Source organism: Chiloscyllium punctatum, chromosome 8 (genome assembly GCF_047496795.1).
Source record: "Chiloscyllium punctatum isolate Juve2018m chromosome 8, sChiPun1.3, whole genome shotgun sequence".
Lineage (NCBI taxonomy): Eukaryota > Metazoa > Chordata > Chondrichthyes > Orectolobiformes > Hemiscylliidae > Chiloscyllium > Chiloscyllium punctatum.
The window spans coordinates 67,654,355-67,671,667 of record NC_092746.1 but is presented as its reverse complement, the minus strand read 5'-3'; the positions used below and the strand labels follow the sequence as shown (position 1 = coordinate 67,671,667).

The following is a 17,313-nucleotide window of genomic DNA, read 5'->3' as shown; positions in this document are numbered from 1 at the left end:
TTGACACCTTTTGCTGGTTTCTTAAGAGAAAAATTCCAGTTTTCTGGCTTGCCATTTAATCATTGCAACATTGTACACATTTTTCAACTTGCTATCATCCTTAAATACTTCAATAGACACAAATTGTGCAACTTTCTCATAGTCTTTCTTTCTCGATGAGATATATCTTTGTTCTGATATTTCTGCTTAAATATCTGCCGCTGCTTCTCTGTCATCTTGCATTTTAACCTATTGCCCTATCCCATAATGGCAACTCTGTAATTGCTCTTCTTTAATTTTAAGATGTTAATTTCAGGTCCGAATTTCTCACCATGTGACTAAATGTTATATGTTACCATGATCACTCCTACCAAGAGAATCCTTTCCTATTACCAATTAATTAACCATGAACTTTGTAAAATAGCAGACTTCCTGCTTGGGTTTCAAAATATTTTGCTTTTAAAACCTGACCTGACTATAATCTATAAACTTTTGACTTTCAAATTTATCAAATTTGATCAAACTTCTTTCTGCTATCTTGAGACCAGTTAACTCAAATACATATGAGAAAAAGTAATTTTCAAAGAAAGGGGTTTGTCATTCATTTCCCTTTATCGTTAGGCATTATTTTTATTTAACTTAACGATATTTCCCACCTGATATTATATTTACATTATAATATATTTATTCTTAAGCTATCATCTTGTTCCCTTGTAAGGGAATGCATTGGCTCTGCTTCAGCAAAAAATTCAGATAAAAAGTTTCCAACCATCACACAAAGATACTGTTGTCACAATCCTGATTTATTCTTTGTGTAATTATCTTAAATTGAACCATGTTTCAAGGATTTGCTTTTATTCAAAGTGTTATTTTGTGTTTGCAAGCTGTGAATGTGTTTGAATTTATACCTTTTATTTACAAACATGTAATTTTCAAATTGATTTTCAGTGCTATTAAGGTATATAGATATATTTTATATCTATATTTTTACTAAATATGGCAATTTGTACAAAACATTCTCAATTTTTCAAATCATTTAGCAGCACTGGAGCAAAGGTTGCTCCCCTCAACATCAATAAAGTTTCCAGTAGCCTAATGAACCTTGGACGGAAACTAATAAATCCAGCTATTTTAGTTGGTGGCACCAGTGGTTTCCCAGTTGGAACGAACTGCAGCAGCAATCCTCCAACTCATCCATCCTCCCACAAAGCTTTGGTAGAACACACCCAACAACATCAACAGCAACGAATGATGAAGTCTGAAAGCATGCCTGTGCAGCTTAGCAAAGGTAAAAGCTTACAAAATATAAATTGTATGTTGTATTGTATTAACTTGGGTAGTGATACAAAATTATACATTTCTTTGAGGCTTTAGTTCATCAGCTAGTTTGATTTGTGAAAGACTGGTTAGAGAGATCCTAAACTTGAATAATCACAAAATGCTGGTATGGAACACCATTCTGTTATCTCATAGCCTGCAGTCTTATTACTTATTCCCCTGAAATTGTTGGTCCTATTGTCTTATTTTATCTTTACTATTTTTGCAATGTAGGGCAGATACTTCTCAACACTGGTGAGGTATGAGGGTGGGGAATTTTTAAAAATGCTTTCATTGGGTCTTTTAACTAACACCTTCTGCTTTCGAGCAATCATGCTTGAAATTGTATGATAGCAACAGGCAGCTAATAATGAGAAATTAAATTCCCACTCAGGAGCAGATTGACAGTGCTGTCATGAGATTACTCGTGGAAAGAATGCCAGCTTCTGATTTTCTGTTCTTTTTCTGTTCAGTAAGAAATAAGGCACTGTTTTTGCATTAAGAATAATTTCTAAAACTGGTGCAATCTGTGACTCAGATCATTCAGATCCTGTGGCAATTTTTGAACAAGAAGTAACTTCTTTTTGGGTTAAGAATGACTAAATTCCTTCAAAATATTCCATGCGTATAATGGTGATCATGTCATCATTAATTTGAGTTACATTTTATTGCATTGAATATTGTCAATGTTGTACTCGCTGCAATGTTTGGGTATGAATGATTGGAGGAGTACGATTTTTTTCATGCTTGATATAATTCCTCATAGCGTTCTTAGCTGAATTAGTTTGTTAAAAATTGGATCCAGTGGACTGAGTGGAATTAAAACTAAAGGTGGTGGTCCTGACTGAATTTGTCGAAATTAAATATATTTCAAAATTCAAGATAGATTAACCATTATTTAAAGTATTCATTATATTGATAATCGTAAATATAATAAGTATATCTGGTGGTTCTGACCTGTTCCTCATTTTTAAAATACAAGTCATAGGCATTTTGTGTAAAATGTATTGTGCAATCATATATGCAACCTATCCTGGCTGTGTAATTACAACAATGATCTTAATTATACAGGCAAGTTATTCCCTCTGAACTCTTCAGAATTAAAAATCACAATAGAAGGACAAATGTATATTTTATGTACTGCTTGTTCATTAAAACCTTGCAAATTCCTCATCCCTGATTTAAAAATAAAATCCCTTTAAGAAGTGGATATGAATGGCAATTATTGAATATTTCTGGTTGCATTCAAGATGTGCCACCTGCGCCAGAGCTTTCAGTGCAATGGAGTCACTCGTTAGACTACTTTAAGTCAGTTAACAATTACTTATATGTACAACTATAAATTTCCTTCACTCAAAAGCATCAGTAAGTAGTTGGGTTTGTGCAGTAATCCAATGGCTTCTTATAAATTTGCAGAATTAAAATTTTGAGATTCCATGCTGGAATTTGAATTCCCATTCACATGATTTTCATTCATAATCAGAGTAACATAACCACCACACTATCTAGAATGAATAATACTAAATATTTATTTGTATTAGAGCAATAAACAGAAACAAGATACAAGTAAAACCAGAAAATTCTGGAAATATCTAGCAGGGCAAGCAGTATTTGTTGAGAAGCAAAGACAGCAAGTCAGATCAATAACCTTTCTTCAGAGCAAAAGGCACATCTGAAGGAGTTGCAAATGAATGGATAAAAAAAGCTTTGCTCGTGATATAAAATTATGGTCTGAAATAGTTGGGCTCTGTTATGTTGGGAAGATTGTGAAGCATCTAATTAAAAGCTGAAGTTCTATTTCCCAAGATTTCATTAGAACAGTGTAACATGCTGGGTAGAGAGGTCTAAACTAGGACGAGGACAACTAAGCTGACAGGCAAATGGAAGCTCTGGGTAACACCTGGGTTGAGTCTCCCAATGTAGAAGAGACCACATTGCAACTCGAAAATACGATAAACAAATTGAAAGAAGCTCAAGAAAGTCGCTATTTCATCGCTAAAGTGTGTTGGGACCCTGAATGATGCCAATGGAAGATGTATAAGGGCAGTTGTTCCATATCCTTTTGCAAGAAAATGGAAGAGGAAGTGGAGTAAATGCAGTGAAGTTTTATTCCTTTTGTTTAACATAACGGCTCCTGGTAAATTTGAGAAAATACTTTAAATGTTTGTGTCAATTTCATTGGGATTCTGAGATTTGCAAGTAATTGTCTAGACAAACCCATTGGCATAAGTTTGTCATATTTTGTTCATTGAGCTTTGGCCATCGCTTTCTTTGCTTCTCTCAGGAGCAGAGATATCAGTATTTTTTTTTTAAAATGTATCCTAATTCCCTAAAAGTTAAGTCAAATTTAGGAACTCTGTATCCAAGCAAATCAAATCTACCTTTTTTTCCAAAGAAAGCCTTATTAAGCTTAGATGTACAGTGGACTGTTCAAAGAGTTTTACATATAATCTCAAATGACATTTTTTTGTAGATTTGGAGAGGTATAACAACAACATCTGCTGGGGTTCAGCCTAGTTTGATTTTATATTCCTCAAAAAAAAGTTTCTGATGTAGGTTCCCTTGGTAATTTGGGACGCAGGCAGGTTGGTGGTTATATCTGGAATAATTGGATTTTACTAGTGACGTTCCTTCTACTGTATCATGCATGTCATATAGCTCCATAGTAACTTCTATGAAATCATATTAAGTCACTGCCCATTTGTCTGAATTTCATGGATGATTGTGCTACTCTGAAAGAAAAGCTAGGACAAATGCAGGATATAAATAGAATTTTTACATCTCACTTTGAATGGTAATTTACATGGCTGCCAGTGGATAGCTAGCATTAATGACAATGTTAATACTCCTTCCCCAAGGGCACTGTGAGCCTACCGATAGCACATGAACTGCAGCAGTTCAAGAAGGCAGCTCACCACTACTTGAGGGCAATAAATGCTAGCCAACCAGTGATGCCCATGTCACATGACTGAATTTTTTAAAAAATAGCTCATTTTTCTAGGCTGGATCTTAATAATTAGTGTATTAAAAGTTAATGTTGGATCTCCAAAAGTTCAGCAAGTTAAAAGCTCAATCCTTTAACTGTTACAATCAACAGTTATCTGAGTTGCAAAAGTAATATACTGTGAATGCTAGAGATCGGAAATAAAAAACAGAGAATGCTGTAAATATCGAGCAAGCCTGACAGCATTCATGGAGAATGAAACAAGAGTTAATATTTCAGGTCTGTGATATTTCATCAGATGAAATGTTAATTTGGTTTCTTTCTCCACTTGCTGATAGTCTGAATTAATTTGACTGAATTGGATAAAGGCATGTGCTGCTTGCTATTGGGATAAGACAATCAGTGAGTATTCCCACATCAGATTGCTATGCAACAATGACTACTGGAGGAATGTATCAGCCAACATTATTTCAGGACAGTTTTGAATCAATTTGTAATGTTTACTTAGGTAAAATAGCATGTTACACCTGATGTCTAAAGTCTCAAACGATTAATGCTGGCTTGGAGTTAATCGAAGTTTAGAACATGTTACTGTTAAGTCGATCTTGATTTATAAATTTCAACTCATCAGCAATTCTGTAGGCATTTTAAGCAAACTATCTTCTGCACAAAGTCAAAGAATACCAGAAAGTCATACAGGCTTGGTTAACCTTGATTCACCCTTACATGATAAACTTTCCATGTGTTGTCCGGTTGGTTACTTGCTCGTTCAATATAGAAAGGTAGAAAATAGGAGCAGGAGGAGGCCCTTCAAGCCAGCACCCCCACTCATCATAGTTAATCCTTCATCTCAATGCTATACTCCTGCTCTCTCTCCATACCCCTTGACATTTTAAGCTTCTAGAAATGTATCTGTTTCTTTCTTAAATATATTCAGTGACTTCAGTTCTACAGTCTTTGTGGTAGAGAATTCCACAGGTTCCTCATCCTCGAAGTGAAGAATTTTTTTCTCGTCTTAGTCCAAAATGGCCTAACACATATCCTGAAACTGTGACTCCCTGATCTGTACAGCCCAAGTCAGAGGAAATGTCATCCCTGTATCCAGTCCAGTCCATCAGAATTTTAAAAGTTTCAATGAGGTCCCCTCTCATACTTTTAAATTCCATGAAATACAGGCTCAGTCAACTGAGTCTCTCCTCATTTGACAAACCTACTATCCTAAGAATCCGTCTGTGAACAGTCACTGCTTCCATGGCAAGTATATCTTTTCTAAGGCAAAGAGATGAAAACTGCCCAAAGTACTCTAGTTGTAGTCTCACTTAGATCCTATTCAGCTGCAGTAAGACTTTCTTCTCTTGTACTCAAACCCTTTCTAAATGGAGGCCATAATACCATTTGTTTCCATACTGCTGGCTGCACCTACATGCTTGCTTCCAATGATTGGTGTCCCAGGGACACTCAGGTTTCTCTGCACAACAACCTCTCCCAATCTAACATCAAGTATGTAATACTCTGCCATTTGGGTTTTCCTATTGAAGTGGACATCTTCATATTTATCCATGTTAGATTGCATCTGCCGTGTTTTTTTCCCCCACTTATTTAACCTGTCTAAATCTCCCTGAAGCCTCTTCACATCCTCTTCACCATATTTACTTCCAACTAATTTTGCACCATCATCAAACTTGGAAATATTACACTTGATTCAATCATGCAAATAGTTGACATATACTGTGACTGTATGATATAAGCCCTGCAGTACCCCACTTGTCACTGCCTTCCACTCCAAAACCAGCCCAATTATTCCTACTGTTTCTTGGTCTGTTAACTAATCCCCAAGCTATGCTGGTATTTTACCACTGATATCAGCTGCTTTGATTTTACTCAACAGTCTCTTAAAATGAAACTTGTACTTGCAAAAAGCTTTTGATCATTTGCACTGCATCCACTCATTTTCCCTCATCTGTTGTACTAATTACTTCTTTATAAAACTCTATAGGTTTGTCCTACATAATTGCCCTCTCCTAACTCCATGTTGACACTCTAAAACACTTCTTTTTGTGTTCTGTTTTCACACCATTTGTAATAGACTCGAGTACTCTCCTCACTACTGATGTTAGACTAAGCAGGCTCTCATGCCCAGTTTTCTCCCTTTCTTCTTTTGTTAACAGTGGGATTACATATGCCATCATTCAGTCTACCTCTCAAGGTCAGGTTCAAGTCACCATCATCTTACTAGACCATAAGACTCCTCTGTCATGAGAGAGAGACAACTCAAGGTGATTTAACTTGGAAGCCACTATACCTCAGGCAAGGGGAGAGGTTGAGGAGAGTCCTCACACTTTTGAGCCCACACTTTAGCATCACACTGTTTGGAAAACCAATCCTTCAGCTAACCGAGCTAAACCGACGCTGTCCAATCTGCTAGTAATGTTTCAGAATCTATATAATTTTGGAAGATGATGATCAGTGCATCCACTGTATCTTTGCCCACTTCATTTCATACTCTCGAATGTAGGTTAAGAGACCTACTAACTTCTCCAGCCTAACTTTTTTCTGACTAATACAAATTTCCATCAATTCTTCCTTCCCAAATGATCATTTCTTCCTTCGCATTTCTGAGAAGATTTTATGTTGTCTGAGAAGACAGAATGAAGGTAGTAGTTTAATTTCTTTACTATTTCCTTGTTCACCATTATCAATTCTCCCTTCTCTGTAAGGGGCTTACATTTGTTTTCACTAGCCTTTTTTCTCTTGCATTCCACTTTTATGTTCCTTAGAAGTTTACTCTCACACTCTTTCTTTCCCCCTCTTGGTCTTCTATACTGAATTCTAAACTGCTCCCAGTCTAGGGGCTTAAAGTTTGTTTTGTAGCAACTTTCTATGACTTCTCATTGGATCTAATTCCATACTTAATTTCTTTTATTGTCCATGGTTAGGTCACTTTTCCTGTTGTGTTCTTTCGCTAAAGGGAGTATATAACTGCAGTGCATGCATTCCTTCATTCAAGTTACCCAGTTGATTACAGTCAACTCGCACTTCATACTTGGATAGTTTCCTTTCTTCAGATTCAGGACACTAGTTCTGAACTACTTCACTTTTTATTCCCATGAAGAATTCTATCATGTTGAGACTGCTTTTTTCCATAGGTTCTCGCTCAACAAGATTAATAATTAACTCCTTCTCATTGCACAAAACCAAGTGTAGGATAGCTGCCCCCAAGTAGTTTTTCAATGTACTGGTCTAAAAATCCACCTTGTATGCACTCTAGAAATTCATCCACCACAGTTTTATTATTAATATGGTTTGACCAGTTTATATATAAGTTAACATCACCCATGATTACTGTAGCATCCTTGCTGCATCTTAAATTTCCTATTTAATGCTATAACCTACTTCAACGCTATTGTTTGTATCCTTTCGGTAGCTCCCACAAGTGTTGGCTCCCTGTTGCATCTTAGCTCCACCTAAGAACTAATCTAATCATCTACTGACAATACCATCCCAAATACCATTGGATGTTCACTTCCCAGCCTTGAGCACCGTGCGGCCATGCCACTTTAATTGCAACCATAGTATACCCTATCGTTATGCTGTTCATTCACCTATCTTACCATCAGTGCTCCTTGCATTCAGACATATACCTTTTACACCGTCCTTTTTAGTATTTTTACACATTTGTTTGGTACTCCAGCTCAATTTGATGTTAGCCCTTGCTTCCTCTTCTGCTTTCTACTTTTCTTTCATTTTTATCTTTATTTCCCTCATTTGTGTTTGTCTGTTGAGATTCCCATTCCTCGGTCATTCTACTTTGACCTCCTCCACTGTCCCAGTGAATGCCTCTCTGAAGAAATTGGTTCCAATGCTGTTGGGGGTGCGACCTGTCCAGCTTGTGCATCTTCCCCATTGGTCCTGATGCCTCAAAAGTCTCAATCCCTGCCTCCTGCACCATCCCACTAGCCACACATTCATTTGGTCTGTTCTCCTATTCCTCATTTCACTAGCTCATGATGATGAAAATAATCCTGAAATGACCAGCTTCCAAGGCCTACTTTTTTTATATTTCCAATTTATTTCCTTGTTCACAATATTCTGCTGTGGGACCGCATTCGTCTTTTTACCTAGGTATTGATACTATGTCATGGTTCACAACCTCTTGCTGTTCTCCTTTCACCCTTCAGAATGACCTGCAGTGACTTAATAGCAACAGGTCAGCTATAATATGATATACTATGCAGACCGTGTTTGATCCCTGAACTCTCAAGTTAGATTATCTCAATTTATATAGAATTGGAGGAGAACCATTCTTAGGCTGACTAAGTTTTGATTAGAGTAGCTAATACAGTTCTCATACCTGATCACACTAGCTTTCCCTTCTAGAAAGTATGCTTGTGTGTGACTCATTTCAAGACTGGACTGGGTTCAAATTTGTTGTCCCTACAGAGAGACACTGTTAAAGCTCACCAAGATTACAAGAAGAAAATCAAAAACTTGCTAAACTAACATGTTTCATGTTTTTCTCATACGTAGTTGATATGTTGCTTAGATTTATTTACTTATTGTAGATTATTAGTGTTCTGCACTTTAACAAAAGCAGCTTCAGATTTTATTCCCTTTGAATTTATTATACAAGAATCAAAGTACATTTTTTAAAAAGGGCAAAACTTAGTGGCATAAAACAATTAGTCCTGCCTATGCAAATAACTTTTTTTATTTACTAGGACAGGTAGTTACAGGAGATGATGCTAAGGCTTGTATCCATGTCGAGACAATTACTGAGCTCCCAGGTAACATTCACTGTAGTAACTTGCTTTTTTAGTCAGCTGTTGTAGTAGCATTTGCTTGTGCTCGTTGAAGCATTGTTTTGATTTGTTTCCTTGTTGCCTTGATATCATATTCATTTCTAGCTACTGTGATCCATTGTCAGGTTCTCGCCACTGTGGGGCAATGTCGTTCAAATAGTTAATCAATTTCATGAAACTGTCTGCCTTGCTGTGATCGTTTGCATGCTTAACTGACAAATTGAATCTGGAGCATGCATGTTTTCCCTTTTATTGTTATAAGTCTGTATGTAAGAATATCTTCCTTAAAAGAGTGCAGTTACAGTGCTACGTGTGCAGATGAAGAAATGTGCACAAAAGTAAGAGCTTTATTCCAATTTTGCCATAAAGGTGCAGAACGAACGGTTATTTGAAAGTTTTGCCATCAATTTTCTCCATGTATATGAACATGTGTATCGTTATTACAGCATTAACACAGATATGCTCAAAAGTTACCATTAATTCAAGTTTCACATGTGCCCACTGTTGATGAAGAGATACTTGTACTGTATGCATTATGACACATTTCATAATTCCAAAAGGGCACATTAAAATGGCTCCAAGTGTACCATTTACATGGAGGAAATAATGTGCTGATTAACATTCGCACAAATCAAGGACCTGATTCTCTCGGTGGTGATTGACAGCTGGAAAGTCAGATGAAATCCAGCCTGAATTGGCCCTGGTTTTACAGTCATTCATGGTTAATTGGATCTGATTTTACAGTCACACATAGTTAATTGCCTGTGGCTGTGATTTCTGATCCACTAAGGCAGGATGCCCTGCCTTTAGAATCGACCAACCACTGAGATCTGTCACCACTGCTAGGACTGCTACAGCCGTAGAACCATAAGACCGAGAAGCAAAGTAGGCCACTCAGCCCATCAAACCTGCTCCACTATTCAATGAGATCATGGCTAATCTGATAATCCTCAACTCTTCTTTCCTGCCTTTTTCCTTTAACCTTTGATTCCCTTACAGATTAAAAATCTGTCTCTCCCAACCTTGAATGGACTTAATGACACAGCCTCAACAGTCCTCTGAGGTAAAGAATTCCACAGATTAACTATCCTCGGAGAAGAATTTCCTCCTCATCTCTGTTCTGACCGGACAGTCCCTTGCTCTGACATTGTGTCCCCTGGTGCTGGATTCTCTCACAAGGGGAAGCAACCTTTCCACATCCTCCCTGTCAAGTCCCCTAAAAATATTGCCTATTTCAATAATGTCACTTCTAATTCTTCTAAATTCAAGTGGGTACAGCCCAACTTGTTCATCCACTTCTCAAAAAGCAATCCCTCCATAATTGCTATCAGCCAAGTGAAATTTCTCTGGACTTACAATTTCACTATATCTTGCCTAGATAAGGAGCCCAAAACTGTTCACAGTATTCTAGTTGTAGAGTCATAGAACCCTTCAACATGAGACAGTTCTTTTGGCCCAAACTAGTCCATGTCAACCAATATGTTCACCCACGCTAACCCCATTTCCCTGCACTTGGCCCATATCCTTCTAAACCTTTCCGATCTATGTATTTGTCCAAATGCCTTTTAAATGTTGTTGATGGACCTGCCTCAACCACTTCCGCTGGGAGCTCATTCCTTATGCATACTACCCTCTGTGTAAAAAAAAAAGTTGCCCCTCAGGTTCCCTTTTATTCTTTTCCCTCTAATCTTAAACTGGTGCCCTCTAATCCTTGAAAAAGACTGAGTACGTTCACCCTATGTATGCTTCTCATGATCTTATACACCTCTATTAGGAGCCCCTCAGTCTCCTACACTCTAAAGAAAATTGTCCTAGCTTGTCCAACCTCTCCGTATAACTCAAGCCATGGAGTCCAGGCAACATCCTTGTAAATTTCTTCTGCACTCTTTCCAGTTTACTAACACCCTTCCTAAAACAAGCTGACCAAAACTGAACAAAAGTGCGGCCTCACTAACGTCCTGTATAACTGCAACGTATCTTGTCAACTTCTATACACAATACCCTGACTGATGAAGGCCAGTATGCCAAAAGCTGCCTTCACTGCCCTATCTACTTGTGATTCCACTTTCAGAGAACTGTGAACCTGAACTCCAAGATCCCTCTTTTCCACTACACTCCTTAAGGCCCTACCATTCACCATGAAGCTCCTACTTTGATTTGACTTTCCTAAATCCAAAACTTCACACTTATCTATACGTAGTATTCGAACTAGTGTCTTGTATAGTTTTAGCAAAGCCTACCTACTTTTATATTATATTCCCTTTGAAATATAAGCCAATGTTTCATTTGCCTTCGCAATACCCTCTGAACTTAGATGCTAGTTCTTTGCAATTCATGAGTGAGAACTGCCCAGTCTATCTGTTTTATAACTTTCTGCGATCTTTCTCCATTTAATTAATACTTAACACCTCTATTGTGACTGCAAGATGTAATCATGTCTCTGTATGGTGATAAGATCATACCTGTTAACTTGTATTTGTGCTATTAATTTATTTATTTTGTTCCAAACACTACACATATTATAGTAAAGAGCCATTAATTTTGCAAACAGGTAGGAGCAAATTATTGCAGAGGCTGGAATCACTGTGGGTCAGACAGCATCTGTGGAGAGACAACAAGCTAAAATTAGGAGTCTAGATGACTGTTTATCAGAGCTGACGTGAAGCCATTAATTTTGTCTGTTTATATCTTTTTGCATTTTTGTTAAGTTCTTTTTCTTGAGATTCTTACACACTTTATGTAACTGCAACACGCCAACTTTTGTGAACAACCAAAATTTTATGAAGCAAGTACGAGCTTTCTGAAGGAACCCTTAAGACACTTTGCAGGGCTTGTGGAGCCATGTCAAAGATTTCTTTGAACAAAAGAAACAGTCCTTCCTTTGTATGGTACAAGAGTTTCACATTACAGTCAGTAACGCCCAAAAGAAGACCCCCAGCCATTCCAGCACAGTCACATACCACTCAACACAATGTAGAGATCACATCATTTCCAGAAACAATGTAATGTAAATCATCCCTTAATGGCCAGATCTGTTGTGAATCATTTTTTTAACTGCAGAGAGTAGTCAGAATTTTAATTGCAATATTCTTATTGATTCTGAATAGGGGACGATAATGTAATTCCTTTACTCTGAATAACTAGGAAATGACCATGCAAATGGTTCTTAATGGCAAGAGATGGGAATGTAAGTTCCTTACGTTCTACCTGTAATGCATACCACCCTACCCTTGGGACATCCAATTTCTTGCAAGCCAGCAGAACAAATTAACCCTTTAATATCTCATTTTGACCCTGTTCACTATTGGTTTTTTCTTTGTTTGTATATTCTGTTCCACTCTCCAAAAAGTCTCCGTGTAATGCCATATCATCATCCTTTGTAAGCCAGTATTTACACACACACAGATATACAGTTAGTTTATGGATATCGCCGCAGTCCTGGTTATTTGATTTGCTAGGTCACTACTCCCAGCATAGTTCAAGTTGAAGCCCATCCCATAAGAACAGCTCCCTTCTACCCCAGTACTGGTGCCAGTTCCCCAAGAACGGAACCCCATTCTGCCCACACCAATCTTTAAGTCATATATTTAACTCCTTGATATTATTTACCTGATGCCAGTTTCCCTATGACTCAAGGAGCAATCATGCGAATATTGCCTTGGAGCTTCTGCATTTTAACCTAGCTCCTAACTGTTCAAAACATTTCAGCCAAATCTCCTTTCTAACCCTGCCAATTTCATTGGTGCCAATGTGTATTGCAACTACAGGATCCTTTCCCTTCTCCCCTCCAAGTTCTGCTGCAGTCCTGAGGACATGTCCTTAACCCCGGCATCAAACAGGCAGCTTTCAGGATTCCTGCTCACAGCTGCAGAAAGTGATATCTATCACCCTAATAATACGGTACCCTACCACAACTACATTCCTATTTCCTCACTCTACTTGAATGGTCCCTCTTCTCTCCCTTTCCTCTCATTCTAGAGAGTATACTTCTTGCATAAACCTTGATTAAAACATCTCCACCTCCCTTTGCACTGAACTCAGCCACAATGAAAGAGACATCAGATGGAGGTGAGTGTGGATGGGGCTCACTGGAGCCGTCAGGTTGGCCCCAGCAGGACGATGGAGTGCCCAAAATGAGGGCAGGAGGGAACTTTCCAGTAGGGAGGATGCTAGGTTTTCTTGGGTAATTTCATTTTCAGTTACTCGGATGCGGGCATCACTAGCTTGGCCAGCATTTATTGCTAGTCCTTAGTTGCCCTCCTGAAGGTGTTATAGAGTCATATAGCACAGAAACAGGCTCCTTGATCCAATGCAACCATGCCGACCAGGTTTCCTAAACTGACCTTGTCCTATTTCCCTGCATTTGGCCCATATGCTTCTAAACCTTCCCTATCGATGTACCTGTCCAAATGTTGTTTAAATGTTGTAATTGTTCTCACCTTCACCACTTCCACTGGTAGCTCATTGAATATACAGTACGCAGCACCCTCTGCACAAAACTATGTGGAATCTCAGTTGGGTATGGGCTCTTAATCAGTCCAACTCATCTTTACATAATAATATAAAATGCAGCATGTTTCTCAACATTAATGAGTCAACTTATTTGACTTAAACAAAATAATCTTCTAGAAGAAAGTGAGGACTGCAGATGCTGGAGAGTCAGTCGAAAAATATGATGACGGAAAATCATAAGAAGTCAGGCAGCATCCAAGGAGCAGGAGAGTTGATATTTTGGGCAAAAACACTTCACCAGGCCGTTCCTTAGTCAGGATGTGGGAAAGAAATTAAATCAGAAGATGCAAAAGGCATGTAAGAAAGACATTAAGGTAAAGGGGCCAGTAACCATAATATGAGAGAATCGATCTTGTAGTTTAAGGGGGAGAAGCTTGTTGAGATGTTGTTATATTGCAACTGAGTAAAAGTAACCCCTAAGACATGAGGAAGGAGCTGGCCAGAGCTGATTGGATGAGAAGTCGAGGAGAGAAATCGGTGGAGCAGCAATGGCAGGAGTTTCTGGGAGTAATTCAGGAGGCACAGCAGAAATTCACCCTAAAGAACCAAAAGCATACTAAGGACAGCATTCAAATAAAAGGAAAAGCATAACATGTGGTGAAGATTAGTGGGAAGTTAGAGGATTGGGAAGCCTTTAAAAACCAGCAGAAAATAATTGAAATAATAAGCAAAGATAAGATGAAATATGAGAGTAAGCTAGCTATATAAGAAGATTGCAAGAGTTTTCTTTGGTGTTATGTGAAAGGTAAGAGAGACACAAGAGTGGACATTGGACTGCTAGAAACTTAGGCTAGAGAAGTAGTCATGGAGCACAAAGAAATGGTGAAGGAAAGCAATAGATATTTTGCATCAGTTTTCACAGTGGTAGATACCAGCAGCATACCAAAACTTCAAGAGAGTCGGCAGCAATGAGTGCAGTGGCCAGCATTAAGGAGAAGGTGCTGGAGAAGCTAAAAGGTCTGAAAGTGGATATATCACCTGGACCAGATGGACTGCACCCCAGAGTTCTGAAGGAGACAGCTGACAAGATTATGGAGATATTGGTAGTGATCTTTCAGAAATCATTGGAGTCAGGGTGGGGTCTCAGGACGGATTGGAAAATGACTAATGCTATCCCCTGTTTAAGAAGGAAGGGAGGCAGAAGCCAGGAAATTAACCTAACCTCAGTCATTGGTAAGATTTTACATTATTAATGCTGAGATTACAGAGTACCTGGAAGTACTTAGTAAAATAGAACTGATTCAGCATGGCTTTGGGAGGTCATGCCTGACAGCTATGTTATAATTCTTCAAGGAGGCAGTGTGCAAGTTAGACAAGACAAAAGAGAGCCAGTGGACATGATCCATTTGGATTTCTAGAAGGCCTTTAACAAGGAGCCACACAGGAGGCTGATAAACAAGTTAAGAGGGCAAGGTACTGGCATGGATAAAGAATTAGCTGACTGGCAGAAGGCAGTGAGTGAGGATAAAGGGATCTTTCTCAGGACTAGTGGAGTTCCACAGGGGTCAGTGTTGGGACCACAACTGTTCACATTAAAAATTAACGATCTCAATGAAGGAATTGCGGGCACAGTTGCTAATTTTGCAGACAACAGAAAGATTAGTTGGGGAACAGGCAGTGTTGAGGAAATGGGGAGGCTGCAGAAGGATTGGTACAGGCTAGGAGAGTGGACAAAAAAGTGGCAGATGGAAAACATTGTGGGAAAGTGTGATGTTATGCACTTTGATAAGAAGAATAAAGGTTTACACAATTTTCTAAATATGAAAGGTTTTGTAAATCTGAAGCACAGAAGGACGTGGGAGTCATAGTTTAGGATTCTCATAAGTTAACATGGAGGTCCAGGCAGCAGATATGAAGACAAATGCACTGTTAGCTTCCTTTCCAGGACTGCTAGAATACAAGAGCATGGCTGTGCTGCTGAGGCTGTATAAGGCTCTAGTCAGACCGCATTTAGAATATTATTAGCAGTTTTGGGTCCTGCATCTAAAGAAGAATGTCCGAGCATTGGAGGTGTTCCAAAGGAAGTTTTTGAGAGTGATCTGGGGCATGAAGGGCTTGTCATATGAGGAGCAGATGAGACCTCTGGGTCTCTTTGGAGTTTAGAAGAATGAGGGGGGGATCTCATTGAAATTTGCACAATACTGAGGGGCTGGTTAGGGTGGACATGGACAAGATATTTCCAATAGTAGGAGAGACCACCACCCGAGGGCACAGACTCAGGGTGAAGGAACAACCCTTCAGAACCAAAATGAGAAGAACTTTCTTCAGCCAGAGAGTGGTGAACTTGCAGAACTCATTGCCACAGAAGGCTGTGAAAGCCAAGTGATTGAGTATATTGAAGACAGAGAAATAGATTCTTGATTGGTGAGAGGATCAAGAGTTACAGGGAGAAAAGAGGAGATTGGGTTTGAGAAACATATCAGCCATGATGGATCAGTGGACAGACTCACTGGGCCAAATGTCCTAATTCAGCTCGTATGTAGTCAGTGCTGATATAAAGCAATAGTTCTGTTCTCGTTTGATCTCGTGTTATAAGAAAATTACACAATAGCTGCGCCTTTTAAACTAATGGGGCTGGAATTGCTTTATAACCAATACAAGTAAGGAAAGTTCACATTTTACAAATAACTGTCAATCGCATTAAAGCCAATTTGGTTGAAGCAACATGCTTTATAGCAGAACCGACTGTATCTTATGGTCTTTTTCTCTGTAAATATATGCCCGTTGATCCCACAATGTAATCCCCTTACTGAGGCCAAGAATAGGTACAATATGCTTTGTTCGTGGAAATCTTCTTACATTCTTGGATCAGTTTCTCACTCACTTCAAATTCTTTTGCAGCATAGTTACTTGACAAATATTTTTAGCTTAAAGTTTATTTTGTCACTAAACACAGAAGTCAGTTTGCACACAGCCAAGTTACACTGTTGTAAATGAAATTATGACAAGTTAATCAATATAAGGTTGCACATTATTTTGTATTATTGCAAACAAAATTGTATGTCCTTTAAAGTCAGAGATATATACAGCACAGAAACCGGCCCTTCGGTCCAACGTGTCCGTGCTGACCAGATATCCTATATAAATCTAGCCCTATTTGCCAGCATTTGGCCAGTATACTCTGAACCCTTCCTGTTCATATACCCATCCAGGGCCTTTTAAATGTTGTAATTGTACCAACCTCCACCACTTTCTCTGGCAGCTCATTCATTCACGCACCACCCTCTGCGTGAAAAAGTCCCTTAAGTTCCTTTTATATCTTTTCCCTCTCACCTTAAACCTATGTCCTCTAGTTTTGGATGCCCCGACCCCAGGGAAAAGACCTTGCCTACTTACCCTATCCATGCCCTTAATGATTTTATACACTTCTATAGGGTTACCGACACTCCTAAAGCTCAAATCCTCCAACCCTGGCAACATCTTCATAAATCTTTTCTAAACCCTTTCAAATTTCACAATATCCTTCTATAGGACGGAGACCTATATCTAATCATGCATGCAGAATTAAAAAGTGGCCAAACCAATGAATTGTACAGCCGTAATATGACCTCTCTACTCCTATTCTCAATGCATTGACCAATAAAGGCAAACATATCAACAATGTCTTCACTATCCTATCTAACCACGACTCCACTTTCACAATCACTATTTAAGAAAGGTGGTATGGAAAATCCATGGAACTATAGACCAGTGAACCTGACATCGGTGGTGGGCAAGTTGTTGGAGGGAATCCTGAAGCACATGTATTTAGAAAGGCAAGGG

At 38.6% G+C, this 17,313-nt stretch overlaps 1 protein-coding gene across 10 annotated transcripts in view; it reads left to right on the top strand.

Annotated features, from left to right (window-relative positions):
* Positions 1-17,313, top strand: part of tbc1d5 (TBC1 domain family, member 5) — a 511,825-nt gene that overhangs the window by 411,679 nt on the left and 82,833 nt on the right. For 7 of the 10 annotated variants that reach the window (XM_072575721.1, XM_072575711.1, XM_072575714.1 and 4 more), the window contains 2 exons: positions 1,020-1,267; positions 8,959-9,024. In XM_072575721.1, coding sequence (XP_072431822.1) covers positions 1,020-1,267; positions 8,959-9,024 — 314 coding nt within the window. The remainder of the gene's footprint in view (positions 1-1,019; positions 1,268-8,958; positions 9,025-17,313) is intronic. The other 3 variants (XM_072575718.1, XM_072575720.1, XM_072575719.1) reach the window with 3 other exon arrangements.